At 40.4% G+C, this 17,214-nt stretch overlaps 1 protein-coding gene across 1 annotated transcript in view; it reads right to left on the bottom strand.

Moving 5' to 3' along the window:
* PLPP3 (phospholipid phosphatase 3) overlaps positions 1-17,214 on the bottom strand; it is an 81,640-nt gene that overhangs the window by 26,166 nt on the left and 38,260 nt on the right. The window contains exons 3-4 of the mRNA XM_056845232.1: positions 3,199-3,482; positions 939-996 (exon numbers count right to left, since the gene is read on the bottom strand). Of these exons, the coding sequence (XP_056701210.1) occupies positions 939-996; positions 3,199-3,482 (342 nt within the window). The remainder of the gene's footprint in view (positions 1-938; positions 997-3,198; positions 3,483-17,214) is intronic.

Below are 17,214 nucleotides of genomic sequence, written 5' to 3'. Positions count from 1 at the left end.
CCTAATTTTTCCCCATTTTGGGGGTAAAATTAGGCACCTCGGCTTATACGCGGGTCGGCTTATACATGAGTATATACGGTATCTTATTTTGTTCACATTATGAGAAGACAAGAGTCACTGGAAAAGACAGTAATGATAGGAAAGGTTGAGGGCAGCAGGAAAAGAAGGAGACCCAAAAGAGATTGACTTAATAAAGGAAGCCACAGACCTCAATTTGCAAGATCTGAGCAAGGCTGTCAAAGGTAGGACATTTTGGAGGACATTGATTCATAGAGTTGCCATGAGTTGGAAGCGACTTGACGACACTTAACACACATACACAATTGTCTATTTAAACAATTACCTATTGAGCAGAGCAGTTATGCAGCAAAGATGGGAGGGTAGTAGAACTTAACTGGGCTGTGTGAGAACACCTGTGCATGAATAGCCAAACTGCGCTATACTGCATGCCATACAGAGAAACAACCTACCGAACACCCACAAATAGATAAACAATCAAGCCAATAATAAAAAAAATCAGGCAAACAGGATATGAACTGAACCAGTGGGCATTCAACCATTCCCACACCAGACTAAATGTTCACATGGATTAATGTGATAGAGTGAACCACCTTTAAGATTTTAAAAAAAAAAAACCTCTTGGCCACATTTAAATCTCAGTCACAGAGGTTTTAAGATCATAAGGCTTCAATGTGTGAGCAGCTCTCTGGGGAGGCGGCAAGTAAAAGATTTGTACGAATGGGTTTCACAAGTGAGTCTTTTGTTCTTCTTGAGAAGCATGCACTGCACAAGCATATATTACATACCTCACTACCTTAAAAACACAGATTAGAAGAGGGTAGTTTCAAATAACTTGGTAAATATACCTATGTGTACATAATGTACCCTCTGTAAATGTTATACATAATTTGTTACAGGCCAAACAGAATTACACTTACCACCAAATAAAGCATGGTGTAGAGAGAGAACGAGGCATGGCCAGAGAAGAAAGATTTCCTGAAAGAAAGAAGTAGCAAAGTAAAGCCACCATTACACAAATGTGAATGAATGGAGAAATACCATTCATGTAAACACTATTATACAGCAATGGTGATTAACATGGTAGATTCATATTCTTAACCAAATCCCCAAGTCTATTTTTAGCTTGAATTCAAGATTTATTTTAAGTACTAAGGGTGGGGAGACTAAGGGAGAATATCTTTGTATTCAAGCAATGTAATCAATAGTTAATAATTATTTATATTCAGAGCAATGTAATCATTTACTATATTCTCTGTGGTTTTTTAAATAGATGGATTTGAATAACTGGTTTAACTTAATCAGTGTACATAAGAGAATCAAAGGTTAGTTACATTCTTTCATATATGTATATGGGTATCATTCATGTTTTTGAGGGAAATTAAATCATTGCACCTGGACACACTTTTGTGGAGAGGACAAATCCTTGGTGTGGCTCGGTTCTTATTGATGGGATGTTCACAGAGTCATTGAAATATATGAGCCCTCCCTCCCACCCTCCACACCTATCTCACATACCATAATGATGCCATTTATATAAAATTCTGGACAGATGTCATGTGGTCCAGATGATATGCTCAGTTGATCAAGTGATAATTTCCTTTAATGATTGGTACATTCATCAGATGAACATAAAGAACTTTCCTGCCTTCCCCCTCCGGCAGTAAGCCATTGAAATCCCCGAAAGGCTGCTCACGGGGGACAGGGGACCCACAGAAACTGCCTGGAAGCAAATAATGGGAGGGAGGAATCAGCAAAATTTGCTCCTCCTCCCTCATATTTGTGGAAATCATTATTTGCATCCAAGCATTTGATTTTATTGTTGAAAAATGGAAAGCACCCACCCATTAGTTCAGTTTCATTTCCATATTGAGCAACAGTTTCTTAGATAAATGATAACTGTAATAATGGTTTTAAATAGTTCTGAATATTCAAAGAATTTCACATTCATCACCTTATAATTTTGACAACTGTCCAGTGTAAGGTAGGTCAGTGCTATTATTGGCCTTTTATGCATGGCTGTTTCTCTCACGGTCACCCCTCCAACATCTTCGGGTCTTTGTTTTGATTATGCATGCCGTTTCTGACCATCAGAGATTTCCTCACTCTCCCCCTGTGTTTTGCCCACATTTTCAGAGACCTGTTTTATCTCGAATTTGAAAACATGGGCAAAACGCGGGGAAACGCAGGGGCAGAGTGAGGCAACCTCTGACGGTTGGAAACGACATGCATAGTCAAAACAAAGACCCGAAGTCGTTGGAGGGGTGACCACAAAGGAAGCAACCATGACTAAAAATCTTCACTTCATAGACAATGGGTTGAAATCTAGTTCATGGTGGATGTAAAAATGAAACTTAAGACTTATTGATTCATAAATCAGTCTACTAGTCACTGTGCTACACTAATTCTCAACAAGGATGTAAGTAAATGAACACAACAAATATTAATCAAATGTGCATAATTCCAAATACTATTGGCTTCCGCAAAGTTTTATTTTAGGGAAGGAAAAAAGGAAATTTCCAAATATTTTTAAAAATTCAACTACATTATAGAATCATAGAGTTGGAAGGGACCACCAGGGCCATCAAGTCCAACCCCCTGCACAATGCAGGAAATTCACAATTACCTCCCCCCTCCACACCCCTAGTGACCAGAAGATGGCCAAGATGCCCTCCCTCTCATCATCTGCCTAAGGTCACAGAATCAGCATTGCTGACAAATGCCCATCTAACCTCTTCTTAAAAACCTCCAGGGAAGGAGAGCTTACCACCTCCCGAGGAAGCCTGTTCCACTGAGGAACCGCTCTAACTGTTAGAAAATTCTTCCTAATGTCTAGACGGAAACTCTTTTGATTTTATTTCAACCCGTTGGTTCTGGTCCGACCTTGAGCAACAGAAAACAACTCGGCAACCTCCTCTATATGACAGCCCTTCAAGTACTTGAACATGGTTATCATATCCCCTCACAGTCTTCTCCTCTTCAGGCTAAACATACCCAGCTCCTTCAACATCCATATATGTACATCCATATATGACCTCAAATTATTAAGATTTCTATTTTTCAACACATCAGTTATCCAAATATTTTACTGGACCCTCTAGGATCATAAAGGCAAATGGAGGCATCCTTTTGGCTCAAATCACACAATTTTGTTTCTATTGAAAGGCAAATTCTCCTTACCTGGCTTCCTGGACTTTGCTTTCATCTGCATTAAGGCACCGATAAACTTCAATATAACCTTTTGAGCAGTTAGTTAGTGTAATATTTGGATTGCAAACCGCCAGGAAATTGGGTCTCAAGCGTCCAACAGAGACTTTTGCAATGTCTGTGAAAGACTGGCTGATGGCACAACCAAAGACAAAGCAACCAATTTGTTTGTACAAAGCTGCCACATATGGGTTTTGGATGAAGGATCGGGACTTCTCCTTCAAGCAGTGGATCCGATAAAACTCTCCTATTATGATCTGCAAGAACAAAGATTTATATTCTGATTACTATCGAGAACAAAAAAAAACCCATCTTACATGACTAGGCCACATGACAGTACATCTTAACCACATGAGATCGTAAAAGCATATTTGAAAAGAAATATATCATAAGCTTTCTTTTTCAGACAACTCTCTTCCACTCTCACTTTCTGCTGAAATCTTTCTGCCAGATGTTTCCACTCTTCCATTGAGAGACATCTTTTGACGCTTCCGTTATTTAGTACTCTATAAACAATGAAGAAAAGCTGTAAATGAGAGGAAAGCTTCCATGAACACGTGATGAGATTATCATGACATTAAAGTGTTTTCACTGATCATCTTAATTGCCGTAGAAAGACAGGCACATGTCTGAATGATCTGTGTGTGTGTGTGTGTGTGTATCTATAAGCAATGAAGTGCCCTTAAAGTAATGCCTAATTAGAGATGTAGAAGAAGAATATGTCTCATTGCAAGGATGAAGGACCACAGGGCCGTTTTAAACCTTGTCACATCTCCTCTCAACGTTTTGGAGGTCTAGAGATCTTCTAAGTGTGCATGTATGCATTTTAGTTCCATAGGGAATGAGAAAGCTATGCCTTTTCAGACCAACGTATCTCCCAATGCTGTGTTCCAGCAACTAGCTCAGTAGTGGGATGAAATAACATCCTTTTGCTCAGTTGTGCCTTTTGAACACAATCCTACTTCACTGTATGGGTGCTATTAATTGTGCAACACTACCTCCTCTCTGCACTTGTTTATTCTTCACATCAATTATTCCTCACATCAATCATTCCTCACATATGTATCCCGCTGTGGTGTTTTGCTACGTAAATATTTTGTGTGTGTTTTAATTCAGTGATTTAATGTGGGGGTTTATATGTGTGTTGTTGTGGGCTAAAATGTAGGCCTGTAGAGTAAGAAATAGGGGGGCTGGGTGGGTAATTGAAGAATGTTTTGATTGGATGGTAGCTGTACCCTTGGGGTGGAGTTGACTGGCTCATAGAAAGTTTGTTCAGTGTGTGTGCGAGAGTCGAGTGGGTGAAGAGTGAGGAGTGTGGGAGAAATCTGTGTTCTTTGTGGACATTACTAGCCTAACCATGCAATCCTGAATGGGGGGGGGCAGAGCCGCTGAGGAGACAGCATGACTCCTATGCTGGCATAAATGCCACTTGCATCATTCAAACTGTCAAGGATGCAGGCGCAGGGGCACTTACACTGGTGTATGGGCGCAATGCAGCAGCATGAGGCTCGGGTGTCAGCGCTGCCTCCCCGGCAGCGTTTTTCTGGTGCAAGTCCTTGCACTGGCATCCAAGGGGCGTTCCTGAGGGCGGAGATGACATTAGTCAGCTCCTAAAGCCTTTTTGGCCTGGGAATGTGCCATTTTGCAGGCATCGATCTACGCCTACAAAATAGGTGGCGTAGCCCTATGAAAATCAATGGGAGAGTTTCACAAGTTGGGTTTTTTTTAGTTCATTTTTATTTTCATTTATGGCCGGGGAAGCCTCTCAGGAGGCAGCCCAGCTGCGCTGTCCCCGGCCATCAACTATTTACCCCTCCTTAGGATTGGGCTGTCTGTGGCAAGTTAAGAAATTAAGCTTTGTGAAAATTATTAGCCTAAGTGGCAAGTGAGAAAATAAGCCTTTATGGCTAGGTCTATTTAAGGAACTTTAGAGAAAGAAGAACTGGACCCATCTGAAACCATTATGTTTATGAACTTTACTGAAGCTGTTACACTTTTACACTTCTAAATAAACTCTATTTAGGTTTACGATAGAACTGCTTTATTTAGAGTAAAGGATCCCCTTTTACCCCATGCGCTGATCCTTCTGTCGTTTTACCAACTATAACATCCTGTTCTTTGGGTCCAACTAAAAATGAGTACCCAGTTTGCTGGGGGTAAAGGGAAGATGACTGGGGAAGGCACTGGCAAACCACCCCATAAACAAAGTCTGCCTAGTAAACGTCAAGATGTGACGTCGCCCCATGGGTCAGGAATGACCCGGTGCTTGCACAGGGGACCTTTACCTTTTAAAAATTCTAAGGCAAGAGCCTTCAGTGGCTGCGAAAATAAGAAGGAAATGCTAAGTAAGGCGAGAAGGCCGCATAACACACACATCACCTCAGAACACTACAGAGAAGTGCCTTTAGAGATGTTACCTGTAAGGGGTATCAGAAAAGAGCAAAATGTTACACCCACTTTTCCTCCAAGGTACTTTAGATGGCGCACATGGGTGAGGCTATCCTATTTTTTTCCTCAGAACAATCCAGTAAAATAGATTAAGCTGAGAAAGAGTGATGGGTCTGAGGGCACCCAAAGAGTTTGATGGCTGAATGTGGATTCAAATCCTAGTTTCCTCAGTCCAGTACTCAAACCTTACACTGACACTCCAGTTATGGGTACCTTTGTCATGTGCACTCATATACCATTCCTTCAACTGGCTCAAGTTCCAGAATCTGCTGTACTTTATGAAGTCTAATATTTTTGTGAAATATGTTATTATTTTACAAACGCTCAGAGTATACCTTGAGAAAAGAATCCAAATGACACTTAATTGGCCCGGACTACTCCTCTAAGGCTACCTTCACATAAAGAAGAAAGGTGCTTATTAGTAAACTGACAGATAGCACTTTCAAACCAGTTTACCCATTCCAAAATTACTAGATTATACTATAAGTGTAACTTGGTAAGCAACATTATAAGGCATTGGGTGAACCTCGTGTATGTGCTATATACTGAAAATTATCTCTTATTCTGAGCCTTGGTTTACAGCAATTATGACAACCTTAAGGATGTCATTAACAAAACTGGTATAGTTGCTTTCATTTGATCATCCTATCTACTGCATATTACCTAGAAACTAAAGCAAGAGAATGACATCTAAAATATCTGGGTGTATTATCTCCATCATACTATTCATTAGGCGACCCTTCTTCAGACACAGCAGGATATAAGATTCACGAATAATAGTAAGTAATTCCACAGATGTAGCAGTTGTTCAGTCCCCTGAGGAAACCAAGTCTGATCAACAGAGTTCTGAAAATGCTACTGTTGAATTTATAGCCAAACCTCAATGAAGCAAGACCAATTCATTTGACCATTTATGAAAGGAAAGAGTCACCACAAAGGGACTTTCCCCCTTGATATTCAAAATGATCGTGCAAAAATATGCCATGTGGTAAAATCATGTTACCACATCCTGAACATTCTTGACATTTAGTTTTTTCTGTATTATACTAAAGGCCAAAAAAAATGACAAAACCATCTCCAATAGCTAAGGAAGCTGTTGACTAGAATGTTTATTCCTTGTTCTGGTGATTTTCTATATAATCTAATTCGTTTTCATCATTGATATGCGTATGAAAGAGAATTCAGATCCCTTTGACTTCACTATTAAGTGCCCCAGACGTGGATGAAGCTACATGAACTCTAATAAATGTTATCATATACATGTTATAAAATAGCCTTTAGAACATGAATAATATCCATTTAACAATGACATTCAGAAATAAAAATGTATGTTTCAGGTTTTAAATTGCCTGTTTAACACAGGGGGTAAATGGATGTTCAAAGCATGGTTTGCTTGCTGATAGAATCAATGATTTAATCAAGCTTTATTTGTTTTTAAAACATGTCATTAGGTATTGCACTGTAGTGGAGGAATAAAATAATGAAATTACAATTTATAAAGCCATAATTTTATAAATTTTGAAAAATACACATACATGTGCTTCTCTGTTGCTAATCCTACAATACAGCATGTTTTTGCTGCCCCAAATAACCCTTGTCCCATATTAAGTATTTCTTGTGTGTCACTTTTAGATGGAGTATTTTAGACTTGACAGTAATGCTGTCCATCATCATTATGAACTTGGTTGCCTGGTTTCTTACAATCCAAAGTCTTAAAAGTCAATTTAATGAAAATCAGGCTGCGAAATCAACTCCAAATGTCATACCTCTCTGAAAGGAGAAAAAAGATCTTTTCTTTTTCTTTCTTTTTTTTTCTTTCTTTCTTTCTTTCTTTCTTTCTTTTTTTTTTTTTTTTTGCAATACCCAGCTACATTTTTGTGTGGCCTTTTACAATTTTAGGATTTCATTAATTATTTCATTGTTTTTATATCTAAGTAATAAAAATAAGTTACTTCTCACACCCTCCCCAGCCCACCCGTTTTGTTCTGGTCAGTAGCACTGTGATATATATATTTAATGGTCAGGAAAATTCCTTCGTGTAACTCCATTTCTTGAACAACTTATAATATTACTCTCAACATGGCAACATGCCAAATGCATGAAAAAGTATATCCTCTCCTACTTATTCTTTTTCCCCCTATAAGAACTTTGAACATCAATGAACTGGTGAAGAGAAAAGACTTTCAAAATGAAATTGTGTCATTAAGTACTTGCTAATACCATGTTCAAGTAAAATGAGAAAAATGTTTCTAAATAATTATAGTATCTTTAAAAAGTGCACAAACTAGAACACTGGAAGGAGACACTGATGTGCTTCTGTGGGACATTTTTTTACAGTGTTTCCCCAGCTATAAGGTGCATATAGAAAACATGCAGAGACAAGGTTGATTGGTGTGTCCAAAGAATGGAATGTTTTTTACAAGTGGGACCACTTGTTCCCATATGAATCTGCATGACTAAGCAATATTTCAGAAGGATGGTCAGCGGTCAGTGGAGACAGGGCATTTTCGTTAGTGCACTTCAGACATGGAATGTTACCCTACAGATATCTTAGTCTGTTGAGTGTTATGGTCCAGGCAGAAACATTTCTGTTCGTTCAGCACTTGGGTTGGTTTCTTCCTTCCTTCCTTCCTTCCTTCCTTCCTTCCTTCCTTCCTTCCTTCCTTCCTTCCTCCTTCCTTCCTTCCTTGTTTGTTTGTTAATAACTTGTAATATTTTACAGAAAAGAAAACAAAAAAGATGGACAAACATTTATTGTGGGGAAAAGAGTATTCTTCAGTGAGTCAGAAGTTGATATATGTGGCCTGTTGGTGTCTGTTTGTGTGATTGTATATTTTCATGTGAGTATATGTCACAAATTCCTAACCAAATGCTTTTTTTTATCACAGACACTAAAGTGGTATGTAGCTACAGCACAACCTTTTTGGGAATTCTGTGAGAACCCCTTGGGTGATGCAAAGGAAGACCTAGAGAACCTGAGGCATTTGAGATAGCAACAAGTTCTTCTGTAGGCACAATTCATAGCAGACAACAGAAGTTTGGGGGCAAGATGGGCCAGACAGACGGACAGACAGACAGACAGAATGTGAATGCTATTTGGCACCAAAGAACTGCCACCACAAAGGAATTTAATATGAAGGTCCCTGAGGCTAGACCAATGCTGTCTAGGGTTTAGGAGGTAACCTGTTCCAGAACTGCATATATGCTGTGGACAGCACAAATGCTGTGCAGCTGATGGTGTATCTAATTGCTGGACTATCTTCAAATGCATTCAATGAGCCTATATTTGCATGTGGGGAGAAAGCAAACATCTGCATTTCAATCTCTCTCTCTCTCTCTCTCTCTCTCTCTCTCTCTCTCTCTCTCTCTTTGACAACATATGGTTAATTTATCACAGATAGCTTCTCATACATATCTACAGGCAGGGCATCTTCTCTTCAAGGGAAGCTATCAGTCTCTTTTCTGTACTGCTCATTTATGGAAAGATGAGTTCTTTATAAATCCCCCAGGGGATTTGTGGATTCTTGGGGATGCATTTCTGTCACATGAACACAGATAATGATGGTCTGTGAGAGCACACCATTCAAAGTGCACATAAGTACAGGTAAGATGCACAAATGTCAGCTGCCCAAGGTGACATCTGCTCTCCATATGTATCAATACACGTGATGAATGTGAAATAGTAATAATAACCTTTATTTTACAGGGGTTGAGATTTTGGCCCAAAACAAGGAAAGAAAAAAAATAAATAAACTGGGTTAGGGTGATAGTGTAACAATAGGTGCAACATTCTACCCTCAGCATTCCCAAACATTTGGATCTTCTTAAAACATAGGTGACTAGCCCAAAATTGACATATGAACATTTTAAGCAGGGCCAGCCAAGTCTAGGGATTAATATTTTCTATCACGGCTGGTGGTCCTGGAAATTGCACAGATGTAGCAGACTGTAAATTGGAGACTTCAGCCCCCCACCAGCCCACGACTGTGTAGTCATGACCTGTCCTGCTTTCCTTGAAATCATGGCTGGACCCTTAATGAGAAGCTGAAGTAGGATAAACTTGTTCTTTTGGCAGTGCTGTCCTTGATTGGGGAGGGGGGGAGAGAGAAAGCCCAGACAACTAATTCAGCACAGATGTACAAGAGCTGAAACTCCATCCTGAGTAAACAAGTCTTAAAGATATTAAAGCTCCTCTTCTGACTTGTGTCTCCAGAAAGCAGTATGCACATGGTGCCACAGTGCGGACTGCTGGAAATGCTTAAAGAGGAGGAAAACTGGGAAGACACAGAGTGCAAAATGTGGAAAGGAGACCAGCAAATCCTTTTTCATCAAATCCCGAAAAGGTTTTTATACCATTAGTTCGCATTATTCAGTTGTTGCTATTGATTGTTCAGGAATGTTTCATTTCCACGTAATTGTTTTTCCACTATCTAATCAGATGGGAACACTGAAGATTTAAATGTAAATCACACATTCCTCCCTCTTGGGGTTGTTCTGATTTTCACTTCTAAATGCTACTGTTTTCATTTTTTTTAATTAATACATCACACTACTGTTGTGCTTTAGGTGTGTCTGGAACTGGGGGTGTTGCACAGTGGTATAGTCCAAAAGAGAGCCCATGAAGGGAATAACATATCCCTTCACCCCTAGATCATTGGTTCAAATCCAGAACTAACAGAATGCACCTGGCATTTTTCTATGCCTGGTTCAGATGTAGGGTTGCCAGGTCCCTCTTCACCACTGGCGGGAGGTTTTTGGGGCGGAGCCTGAGGAGGGGCGGGGTTTGGGGAGGGAAAAGACTTCAATGCCATAGAGTCCAATTGCCAAAGCGGCCATTTTCTCCAGATGAACTGACCTCTATTGGCTGGAGATCAGTTGTAATAGCAGGAGATCGCCAGCTAGTAACTGGAGGTTGGCAACCCTATTCGGATGTGTAGCACTGCTTCTTCACTTCCTATCCTATACATTCAATCTCATGAGCTGAATATATGCAATTTCTGAATATCGTGGTTGGTTATGACGAGCTTGCAGCCCAGAATCAACAAGCCCCATTAAAGCTTATCCATTTCCTTTCCCATTTGCTGTGCTTCCAACATATGAAGGCCCTTCAGAGATCAGAAAACACTAACTACAACTTAAAGCCTATTTTGAACACATAAACAACAACAGTGGGTATGTTTTCTCCTCTGTACATGATGAACTTCTGTTACAGGAAACAACTATTTACACGTTTGTCTGGAAAACAGAGATGAACATGCAAACAGAAAATGAGAGGGGTGCCCAGTTTCGACTAGAGACTTACTAGTTGGCCAGTCAGAAAAAGTCGGCCTGGCTGATACCATGATTGTGGATAAAGTGAGATCTCTTAAAGGGTCAGGCGAGCCATATTTTCTAAATTAAATGGAATGCTCCGTGCACTAAACTTTAGAGATATTTAAGGGAGGTCTGGAAAGCATAGTCCCCTAAGGCTAGTGGTATCTCAAGGGTCTTATGCATTTATATCCTCCCATGTACGGATAGAGACAAAGGTCATGGCCTTTGCTGTTTATTTAACAAGAACTTTGTGATTCCTTCAAGTCCCATAAAACATGACCTAGACCTTTCACTGTGGACTAGAGACTCCACTGATGACACTATTTAAAATAAAGAGTTAGCAGTGTGAAAATGATTGTCTTGCTTGTTGTTCCCCAGAGCCCCTGTGCTAGCCATGGGTTTGAAAAATAAACACATCAAATGGAAAGGGGGAAAAACAGTGCTCCATGGATTTGGGGGGAATTATGTCGAGATAATTCTGGTAGCTGGGCTATACTTTTTTAATAAATAAAAATTATTCGGTGAATAGAAATTTAAACTACGTATGTAAAAAACATTTTGAAAACAAGTGATAAACACTATCTTTCTGATTGTGACACTTATTCTGGTGGTCCATTGGTTGTTTCAATAAGACTGGTAAAAAAGACTGGTAAAAGGAGTAAGAACAAGTTTGTGTTTAATCAGTTACAGACATTTAGAATTGTACTTGTATAGAAATGGACTTTCTCTCTATTTATCCCTGGGTTAATAAAATTTAGTCTAACTAACATGTAATGTAAAGCCAATATTTTACATGCAGTCTGTAAATATGACTGAAGTCATTTAGCAGTTTTAAGGAGCACCAGAAAACATATTATGAGAAAAACCAATGTAACTGCTGAGCAGTTATCTCATTTGCTAATCTGTGCATTTTATGTTAGAGAATTTTTGTAAAAAAAACAATTATAGTTGTAGCTTTTTGTGTGTAGTATGTCTGTATATATATACTTACTAAGGTAATAAAAATATTAAAAGAAGTCAGAAAGACATGCATTTTTCCTTATCTTTTGCCACAACAACAACAAACCTGTGTTTTCACTTGCTTTTTAGAGCTTTGAAGCTTTCCACAATAAAAAAGTTGCATTTTTTCCCTCCATATTTCGTACCGGGTTATTTTTGTTGCGGAAGCCACAAAACCAACACAGCAACTTCAGAGGTGCTGGGGTTTTTTCATTCGTTTCTTTTCCCCCCTTCAGGTTTTAATTAGCCTGCCATTTTGTGTTAGAATGCTGATGGATTATATAGTCAGCTGATTATGTTTCCAGTCACATTTCCAGCATTTATACACATCACTGGCTTGCTCCTGATCAGAAGCAGATTCTGCAAGGAGCCAAAATGTTAGGCAGTTACATGAAAATTAGACTCTCTCTCTCTCTCTCTCTTTTTTTTACTTTAGTTTATGGCTTTTCCATAGCGGGGGAGTTCCCCTGCAGGGTAAAATTCCTTCTTGTTTATAGGTTTGTTCATTAGCTTTCACATTTTGAATGTGAAACAACTGATCATGGGGGGGGGGAGGTTGGGTTCATAATATACATATGAACCTCTTTTTTTCACCATCTGAAAGATTACAGTATATAGGGAGAAGTGTCATCCATGAAATAAGCCAACTAGGGATGCCAGCCTCTAGGTGGGACCCGGGGATCCCTTGGAATTAAAGGTCATCTCCAGACTACAGACATCAATCCCCCTGGAGAAAATGGATGCTTTGGAAGGTGGACTCTATGGCATTGTACCTCACTGAGGTCTCTCTTTCCCAGGCTCCATCCCCAAATCTCCACGAGTTTCCCAACCTGGATCTGGCAACCCTACCCCCAACTCCTGCAGGTGACCAGGGTGGACTTGGCAACCCTAAAGCCAACCTAGCCTGGAAATATAATAATTCATCTCTGAGGAAGATGTGACACAATAGTTTGAATCCTATATAGTATGAGGAAGCAATACTCATAGATAGTGTTGCCATCTCCCACTTGGGAAATACCTGGAAATATTGGGGGCAGAGAGGGCAAAGTTCGGTCAAGAAGGAGAGCTCGGCAGAGTATGATGCCATAGAGTTCACCCTACAAAGCTGTCGTTTTCTCCAGGGGAATGGATCTCTGTCATCTGGAGATCAGTTGTAATCCTGGGAAAGTTCCTGCAGCCATCTGGAGGTTGGCAACCCTACGAGTCATAGACATGAACTTTAAAGAGCACCACTATTACTGCAACCTGCTGCACTTCCCAAAATTACCAACCCACCCCGAGGGTCAGTGGACTCCAGAAAGAAGTTGCTTGCAGTGACAGGGGGTAATCAGTGAAAACCACCCTTTGTCAATTTTGGCTTTTGCCAGTGGACAACGTAATTGGTTAGGTGCACTCAATCACACAAAATTCTCATTTACAGAGACCCAAGTTTCATTATAATTCACTTCCTACCATTGTATTTTTCCCTTAGCTTTCCCCCCTTACTAGGGATGCCAGCCTCCAGATGGGACCTGAGGATCCCCTGGAATTATAGCTTATCTTCAGACTACAGAGATCAGTTCCACTGGAGAAAATGGCTGCTTTGGAGAGTGGACCCTGTGACATTGTACCCCACTGAGGTCCCTGTCACCCCCTCCCCAAGGTTCCATCCCCAAATCTCCAAGAGTGATGGACAAATTTTCTGAAAAGTATTATAAGACTATAAAGAAGACAGAAATCTTTGCAAACTATATCAAATGTAAGCAAAACTAATTATTTCAGACCAAAAATGTTGGGTTGTCACATGCAACTGCTTTATGAAGATGAGATCTGTGTAAGACCAAGTAAAGTAGCCAATAAAAATACTACTCAACATTTTATTGCACTGTTTATTACACTTCTATCCTCCACTTTGTTTTGAGAATCTCAGAATACTCTCCCAGGAAGTCTTCCATTTAGAAACTACTAACTATTCTCAGATGTGCTTAATTTGAGAAAATGTGTTAATAATATTATATGCCCTCAGTCCACACTTTGTTCCTTCCTTTTCCCCAGGCCATCTAAATGGTCCTTCATGGAAATAGTACTCCTTTTATGATTATTTGTGTTCTTTTTCAATTGCTTTAAAAAGTGGAAACCCTGGTGCCACACACTACAAGATTGGATCCTATCTACTGCCAGTGGAACAGCTGATCTTTGCTGAGCTCCCCTTCCCCCCATCTGTCGTTTCCAACTATGGAAAGTAAATTCAGTCGGTTGCAGAACCTGTGTGTATTAATAACCTTGCAGGTTGGGGGGCTGCTGTAGGAAGAGGGAATGGCCAAAATAACTGTTCTTGCCTTTTCTATCAGAAGACCTCTGGTGATGGAAGAGGCAATAGGGTAATTTTGCCCTCTTGCCTTCCCCAGTGAAGCCACCCAACCCACATGAGTTCATGAGGGTCATGCATGCCTGGGAATCTGCTTTGCAGGGGTCAGAAGGGACTGCAAGAGTGGAGAGGAACACAACAAAGATCTGAAATTCTTCTTTCCAGGATCAAAGCTCTGCTTGCTTACAATTTGACTTTTTACGTTGCAAGTTGTGGTAGTCACGTACAGTCCTTGTCTCATGTACTGTAAACCATCTTTCCTAATATGCATTTAACCTTTTGTTATCATGGACACTCCAGGGGTGATCAGCCATGTGTCTTAGCTGTTCAAGGGCCATCCAGACTTGATCGTGGACTTAAACATCTTTTTGCCACCTGGCTACAAAATTGAAGTGCAGACTAATGACCTAGTGAGTGTAACAATGCCAGGGCAGATTCAGCCTAGGGTTGCCAACCTCCAGGTACTAGCTGGAGATCTCCTGCTATTACAACTGATCTCCAGCTGATAGAGGTCAGTTCACCTGGAGAAAATGGCAGCTTTGGCAATTGGACTCTATGGCATTGAAGTCCCTCCCCTCCCCAAACCTTCTTCAGACTCTGCCCCAAAATCCTCCCGTTGGTGGTGAAGAGGGACCTGGCAATGCTATTTCAGCCCCAGCCTCAGTTGCAGCTTTCATCTCAGCCCTCAAAACAGTGGGCTCCTTTTCCAGCCCTGCCAGCCTCACAGCCTCTACCTGCCAAGATCAGTAAGGTCAGTCAAACAGATGGGTCCTTTTGCTTAGAGGTGGGGAACTTTTTAAAAACCTTTTTTGGATTGAGAAGCCTCTTCCAGGAGGTAATCTGGGTAACCTTAAAGGAGTCAGGTGGGTAAGGTTGCCAACCTCCAGGTACTAGCTGGAGATCTCCTGCTATTACAACTGATCTCCAGCCAATAGAGATCAGTTCACCTGGAGAAAAATGGCCGCTTTGGCAATTGAACTCTATGGCATTGAAGTCCCTCCCCTCCCCCAAACCCCTCCCTCCTCAGGCTCCACCCCAAAAGCCTCCTGCTGGTGGTGAAGAGAGCCCTGGCAACCTGCACGGGGGCCACTATCTTATGTACTTGGCACAATCCCTCTGCAATTTCTCCTTTACAAGCCCTGTTGAGAGGACTGGAGTCATAGAGGAACATGACACCTGGATAAATTTTCCTCCTCATCCAGCACAAAGTGGGTAGGGCCAGCCTTGCTTCTGCAGCTGTTTCCACTAAAGCATCTTCTCGTTGTTTTTAACATGTTGAAATAGGTGAGATGGGAATGAAATGTGTGCATGCGTGGCAGGTTTATAAGTAATTGGCACTGGCTTTGGAGAAAGATCTCAAGTAAGGGAACTTTTGGTTCCTTTCTCTTATACCATCCCACGGTTTTCAAGCAGAGCTATTGCGAGTCTGGTTTTGTGTAATCCTGTTGTTCACTTGCATTTTTATATGGAGGAGATTGATGCAAGCTGCTTCGGGTCCCCATTGGGGAGAAAGTAAGTAAATAATAAAATAATAAATAATATTAGTAAAGTGTTCATTAATGCAATGATGTATGTGGACTCCATTCACATGCCAGCACTGGAGTAAATCTCTTCTTGCTTAAAAAAGAAAAAAGGCCCTCAGCAGTGTTTTATTCACTAATGAGAAAATGTTAGTATAAATCCAAAAGAAAACAATATACAAAATATACAAAAAGGAATTATCTGTTTTCGTATGAAGAAAACCGGGAACATAGAAACTGCGCCCTTCTTCCATCTAGGTTTTATATTTCTCTTTAAAACATGCCAGGTTTAGTACATGTCAGAACTTAACATTGTCTGAAACATTTCCAGACAGTTGTTGGCTGAAAGACAGAACATATTTCATAACTAAGCATGAAATATGGAATAAGTAAATACCACAAAAATTATCTGAGTGTGGACAAAATCCTTAATGACTCTAAATTCTATTTTCCTAGGAGTTTGCAATTGCTGAAATATGAAAGTGGCTGCTACCTTGGTTGTTCTACGAAGTTGACAGGATTTGGCTAGCTTGTGTGGTTTTGAAATGACTTCACAGTCCCCCATTCTGAGTTTATTTGTGTGGTGTTTACATATCCCTGTATCAGCTAATGAACAGCATTCTTTTCATTAGATTCCTGGTTAATCCACTAATGTCATTATCAGAGTTGGATAAGATCCCAACTTCTTGAATCAACTGATATGAAGATTAGTCTGATCTGTTTAATGATTGGGGGAGACAGCTTTATTTCTATGTTTAAAAGTAACAATGTAATCTCCAAGGCAGTTGAGGTCTAATCTGTAAACTACTTTAGTCAAAAGTAGTTCTGCTGATTACAGTATTAATATTAATATCTCTCTCACACACACACACACTCACAGAGAGAGAGAGAGAGAGAGAGAGATGCATTGTCTTGCTTTTGATGGTTCTCTTCTTTGGCAATCCATTTTCTTCACAGTTTATGTCATGAGTTAATGTGTGTGTGTGTGTGTGTGTGTGTGTGTGTGTGTGTGTGTGTGTGTGTGTGTGTGAAAGAGAGAGGGAGGGTTGCATTGTTCAATAGATGGTTATGCTGTCTGATTGCTAGGGTTGCCAACCTCCAGGTGGCGGCTGGAGATTTCCCATAATTACAACTGATCTCCAGGTGAGAGAGATCAGTTCCCCTGGAGAAAATGGCCACTTTGGCAATTGGACTCTATGGCATTGAAGCCCCTCCCCTCTCCAAGCCCCGCCCTCTTCAGGCTTCACCCCAAAATCTCCAGGTATTTCCCAACCAGGAGCTGGTAATCCTACTGATTGGATTGTTTTTTATAATTTGTAATCCACTTTGAGTCTCAGCAAGAAAGGCAGGCTATAAATAAAA

The sequence above is a fragment of the Euleptes europaea genome, chromosome 2 (assembly GCF_029931775.1).
Source record: "Euleptes europaea isolate rEulEur1 chromosome 2, rEulEur1.hap1, whole genome shotgun sequence".
In the NCBI taxonomy this organism is placed as follows: Eukaryota; Metazoa; Chordata; class Lepidosauria; order Squamata; family Sphaerodactylidae; genus Euleptes; species Euleptes europaea.
This window is presented reverse-complemented; position numbering and strand designations above follow the sequence as displayed.